Source organism: Hesperophylax consimilis, chromosome 17, assembly GCF_061612785.1.
Source record: "Hesperophylax consimilis isolate HC1 chromosome 17, BYU_Hcon_1.0, whole genome shotgun sequence".
Lineage (NCBI taxonomy): Eukaryota > Metazoa > Arthropoda > Insecta > Trichoptera > Limnephilidae > Hesperophylax > Hesperophylax consimilis.
In genome coordinates, this window is record NC_142852.1 from 21,976,192 (window position 1) to 21,982,431 (window position 6,240).

Genomic DNA, 6,240 nt, shown 5'->3' on the forward strand with positions numbered 1-6,240 from the left:
TTAATCAAGTAATTAAAATAAATTAACATAATTAATTTATTCAATCGGTATAGATAGTTTGATATTGAGGAATTTAAAATTTTGTGGTGAACTCTCTCTGAGGTGCTTTACAGTGTGGGTGACGAAATATTAGAATTGTATTTCAATGTATCTTGAGTTACGGGTTTGTTTAGGAGAATACCATTAATACTTACTTAACTTACATAAATAATTATTTAAGTAAATTTCTCCACTAATAAAATAACATAAACAAGTAAATGAACACAAAATGTCTTCTTTGATGTACCTACGTATATAAAATACAAAACATCTTATCGATGAAAATTTGTGTTAAAAATTAAATCGTTATCGTGGCAAAATTCATTAAAATATATGTAGAACTAGAATCATCTCCGTTATGGAATAATAAGATAGGACAGATTGTATAATAATTAGATACAAGATACCGATAGTAATTTGGATTGCGGGAAGATTGAAAAACACTGTCTCTACATAAGTATGTCTCTTTTATTGACTACTCTTCACAATAAGTCAGTAGAATTAGAACAGGAAGAAAACCATTGTTCTCTAAGAAATTACCATCAGAAATATAGTCTGCCGTACACCTAAAATAATAATGCCGGTAAATTTATTGCCAGTATACTTTACCTCATTTATATTTTAAGAAGAAACATGTATCGGAAATATTTAAAACTACTTGAAAATCGACAGTACATCAACTATGGTTATTTAGATAGCTCTTGGAATATACCACAATATTTCCGGCAGCAAGTTTCTTGTGTATGATATTTTGAAAGGGGAATGGAATGGAACTAGTTGAGGATGCCACCAGAATAATGAAAGTCCTACCTTTGGTCTTGGTGTCCTCAACTTTCCCTCTCTCTCTGCCAGCAAAAAACTCCACGGTGTATTGCAATTAACCCGGAATTGCAACCTAACAACAAAACAAAAATGGTACTGAAGGTACTTCCTCTCCTGATGACAAGGTTATAAGAAGGGAAGGTAGGAAGTAAATTATTGAAAATAACAATCGGCTATATGTCTGAACAACGGTTTTCAGTTCAAAGTATAAAAATACAAGCGGGGGTTGTACAATGCAACGTGATCCGTATAAAAATTTAAATGAAAAGAGAAATAAAGAAAACATAATAATTACAACACCTAAATGAAAAGAGAAAATAAATAATGGGGTAGAGAGGCTAAAAATCGGCACAGAAATGAGATAGAAAATGGTAGCAAGTGGCAATATACTTGTTACGGGTTTCTTAATTTGTTATTCGCTTCAACACTTTAAGCAACAGTTGGAACACCCGAAATATTTTACCATTCTGTTAATCATCAGGTGCGACTAAAAAAGATGAGCTAAAAATAAAAAGTTGCAGTTGGAATCTTAAACTGGCTTTACTCTACTGTGAGTAAGCATGTGCCTCCGTAAATGCGATTTTCGAGAAAATAATGAACCACACTTGGAACAGGAGAACGGTTTTTCTTCACTGTGGATCATAATGTGGCTCTGCAAACTTGATTTTTGTGAAAATGAAGAAGAGCAGTCGGAACACGAGAATGGTTTTACTCCACTGTGGATCAGAATGTGTCTCTTTAAATGAGATTTTTGAGTAAATGAAGAGTTGCAATCGGAACATGAGAATGGTTTTACTCCACTGTGAGTCAGCATGTGTACCTTTAAATACGATTTTCTTGCGAATGGAGCGTTGCAATCGGAACATGAGAACGGTTTATCACCACTGTGATTCAGAACATGTCTTCGCAAATCAGAATTTTGAGAAAATGAAGATTTGCAGTCCAAACAAAAGAATGGTTTTACTCCAACGTGAGATAGTTTGTGGCGACGTAAATGTGAATTTTGTGAAAATGAGGAGTTACAATCAGAACATGAGAATGGTTTATATCCACTGTGAATTAGCGTGTGTCTCCGTAGCTTTGATTTTTGAGAAAATGAAGAGTTGCATTCAGTGCAAGAGAATGGTTTCTCATTTCTCTGTTGGTGTTTATTTAATTTACGATCATGCACACGAGAACAATTTAACGAGGTGTAGGTAGGAGATTTTGAATGAACCAGATCATGCTCCCTGTTATTCTTGGATAAATTATTATCGGGTTCTTCATGTTTGTCACATTCATCCCAATATTGCAATCCTGGAAAAAAGAAGTAAATTAATGATAGTAACAATAACTGACACCTATGATATTTAACTGTAAACCTGCAACGGAACAACGTGTAGGAACGCCGTAGTGAAAAATAACATATCAGGGGTTGAATAAATTAGATTTGACACACACGCTATACTGAACCAAAATCAAGAAGCAATGGAATATGAAGACATGATATGTGCGGAATTTATTGGGTTGGCAATGGCTGTCGTCTTGATGTCAGTGATTTTAAATTCCAAGATAGTTGAGGCAGCTGCACAGGTCAACAAAGGATGATTTAACTATGTAAAAAGGGAAGAAAATTATCTGACACTATAAGGTGCCACACTAGTTGATATAATTTAGTATAGAATATCAGTTTTAGTAATTCAGTCAATAAACACAACCTCCAATGGACGTGTTCTCATTTTTCTACCCATCATAATCACTGACATTGACGGTGTGCGGCTTTCGCCACAGCAAAAAGCTCTTCATTTTCGTATGGAGCCAAGTGAACCGTGGAACGCATCTACGCAGAAGTTACATTCTTGACAGTAAGAAAAATTAATTTCGCAATGGTCGGGAATAAATACAACAAGGAAAAAACTAATCTGACAGCGCATCCATCAAAAGATTTCGCGAATAGTAATCAATAAAAGAAACTGAAACTGTTACCAATTTATATCGTGTCTTACCAGCCGTCGGTTCAATTCTCTCGGCAGAATCCAAACATTTTTTTTTAACATCTGGGAGGTCTATATCAATGCCTGAATCCGGATTTTCACCTCCGCCTCTTTTTGCAGTCCCTGATTCAACCTTGATGGTGATACTATCAGAGTTAGGAAGGTCCACGGTACTGCTACAGGAGAGATAGCGTAGCGCTGGGACGTTCACAAAAATTGGACCTGAAAAACAGTTTTTTGATCATAGACAGCGTTGGTGTGCAAAACGATTATTTGTTCCAAGTTTCGTTAAATGGAGATAATCTGTACGCCTTTAATTCTTTTGAAACACATTGGATTTGATGGTAGGACAAATTCTTGTAAAAAAAATCAAAGGATTCAACTAATTTTTTATTCAAATATTTATTCCTCTCACCTGTCATCCGATCAACCGTTTCATTATACTCCAAAAATTCCTCTTTAATGTTCTGGAGGTCTATATCTTTATCCGTATATGGCATTTCTTGTCCATCTCCTTCTAAAATTTGTGGTTCCATCTTGATGGAAACAATATCTGTGTTAGGCTCCATGACACAACAACAAGATGTCAGTGATGGTTTAAAACTGATCACAGCTTACATTGAATACTACCTAAAACAGACATTACATTCACAATGAGTTATCAAGTGGAATGCATGCAAAATAAACAGACAGAATGATACAACACATCTCTCAGGATGATTTTAGGGAAAATATTTACATAAGACCATCGTTTTTAATACACATTTAAAAAAACTATCATTTGATTCAACTTAATGACAATAAACAATAACTTTTTGTATTTACGATTTTGAAAAATATTGATATTTAATATTATTTACGAAATAATAATTTACGAGAAAATTTGACATACAATACCGATATGAAGTTCTCGCATAGTCCTCATTTGTTTTTACGTAGTGTAGGGCACTGCCCACCTAACAATAAAAAACATATATCATAGACAATGAACAACATATTTTAAAAATGATGTGTTAATTTATTTATACAATAAAAATCTTGTAAATAAGAAACGTGTTATTTATAAAACTTAACGTATTAACGGAAGGTTTTTTATAATTTTTTTATACGTAAATAACCTAACCAAACCTAATCTAACCTATAATAATCCAACCTAACCTAACCTAATATATAATAATCCAACCAAACCTAACCTATTCTAACATATAATAATCCAACCAAACATAACCTAACCTATAATAATCCAAACTAACCTAAACTGTAATAACTTATAGTAACCCAACCTAACGTAACCTAACCTATCCTAATCTAAACTTTAATAATCCAACCTAACCTTACCTAAACTATCCTATAATAACCCAACCTAACCTAACCTATCCAAATCTAGTTTATAATAATCAAACTTAACCTAACCTATCCTAATCTAAACTATAATAATCCAACCTAACCTAACCTATCCTAATCTAACCTATAATAACCTAACCTTACATTAACTATCCCAATCTAAAGTATAATAATCGAACCTAACCTAACCTTACATATCCTAATCTAACCAATAATAACCCAATCCAACCTTACTTAACCTAACCTAACCTATCCTAATCTAACATTTAATTTTCAATTTGTATTGGTATTTCGGGCGACTAATTATTGCTTATAATTATTTGCTTCGCAGTCTTGTTTAACACCTTTTGTGATATCAAACCAGCCTGTAAAACCACCTTTCACCTTAACACATGCAACACTTCCCTCATACAGAGACGCAATTTCATCGAGAGTAGATAAAATAGATAATTGTAATAACAATGTTTGATTCACCATGATAATAAAATTCATTTAAGCCTTTATAATATCTTTTTGCAGAATGCAGTAGGTACATTTAACAGTCAAGAAGTTGGAATGAAAAATCCATTTAGATTACTCCATTTTGACTGCAATTTAAAGCAATTTAGATCGACGAATAACCTTAACTTACATCCATTTCACAGGTTTTTCGAATTATCCGAGTGATTTAAATTCACTGGGTAGAATACTTAGGAAAAAGAGTTAACCGATAACCGATACACAATAAAAGTGGAGTGTATCCGTGGGTTAAGAATGAGCAATGATCTTTTAGGTACAATAACTAAATATCAGAAACACTGCGAAGGTTAAGAAATGAATAATTAGACGTCAGATTAGTCAACCATAGAAATTAACCCAACTTTTTCGAATGGCTATTCATCCACAAAAGCCAACTAGCCAGTTTTTGCAGAATTGTTTCGTTCATGTCTGTAGGTGCCTATTTCTTTGTAACAACTCTGTCCTGATTTTAACCACCAAACATTATGGCTGATCTACATAAAACAATTCACTTAAATACCTCTCACCAACATACATTAACTCACGATAGAAAATAAAAAGATTCAATCCTCAAAAGTCAACCATCACAAACTATATTAAATAAAATGTGCGTCCACTCAACAAAAATTACGATGTCATCAACACTTACGTAAGTACAGACGTTAAAAACTTCATTCTGAACGGTTTTTTTTATATTGAAAACATCTTAATCCAGAAACACACATGAAATTTCGTAATCTCCATCTTCATAATAACTATATTACCTTTGTTTCTGATATCTTTATTGAAAACCCCAACGGTTTACAAATATTTGTCAATCAAGAAATGTGCATAGTAATATTTGCATTACACAGATCACCATTCACCAACTAAACATCATTCAATTCATGTTTTCCTCAATATTGATAAACTAAACTCATTTTAAAAGTATGATATAAGCCGGCGACCTTGGTTATTAATATCTTACCAAATTGCCACCCAGTAAAACCATGATTACCAAATGAATGATGCTTGTGCAACATGGTTTTTTCAATACTATTAATACCCCCTTAGGTGTAACGAGATAAAGAAATAAACACAGCAAGGAAACTTTACCAATTTTAGAAGTTCTGTTTATATAATGAGAAAAGATAGTTGCCAATAAAAAATGTGTGGTGAAAAAATAAAAACAATGTTGGTAGTTCTTATTCGAAGTATGATACAGTTAAATATGACCGAAGGGGATAGGGTCCCAATAGCTCAGTGGTAGAGCAGTTCCCCGGCAAGGCAAGGGTTCTGGGTTCAAGTCCTAGATGAGATCGTATCCTTTTCTGGTTTTTCTGTTTCAGATATTCGTTTAGAAATCGCTAATATTGTCTTCAATAATTAATTATTAATGAATATATTACATTACGACGGAGATATACCGAGCATGTCTTACTTGGTAATCCATAGTGCTGAGAGCTGGCGCAGTTTATCGCATAATAAGTTTATAACAAGAAAATATAACATTAAAAGGATACAAATAAAGAATGCAAACATAACTTCTTTTAAATAATACTTGCCAGCAGTGTGACCGATCATT

General features: G+C 33.2%; 1 protein-coding gene across 2 annotated transcripts; it reads right to left on the reverse strand.

The window, feature by feature from the left end:
• Positions 1-510: 510 nt before the first annotated feature.
• LOC149416235 (uncharacterized) lies at positions 511-4,972 on the reverse strand. Of its 2 annotated transcripts, XM_089642097.1 has the most exons (5): positions 4,810-4,972; positions 3,727-3,790; positions 3,250-3,464; positions 2,847-3,056; positions 511-2,157 (listed from the first exon to the last, which is right to left on the reverse strand). In XM_089642097.1, the coding sequence occupies exons 3-5, from the start codon at positions 3,401-3,403 to the stop codon at positions 1,391-1,393; spliced, it is 1,131 nt and encodes a 376-aa protein (XP_089498223.1). In that variant the 5' UTR covers positions 3,404-3,464; positions 3,727-3,790; positions 4,810-4,972; the 3' UTR covers positions 511-1,390. The 2 variants fall into 2 exon arrangements, with proteins under 2 accessions (XP_089498223.1, XP_089498224.1); XM_089642098.1 differs by lacking the exon at positions 4,810-4,972 and having other exon boundaries at positions 3,727-3,935.
• Positions 4,973-6,240: the final 1,268 nt, after the last annotated feature.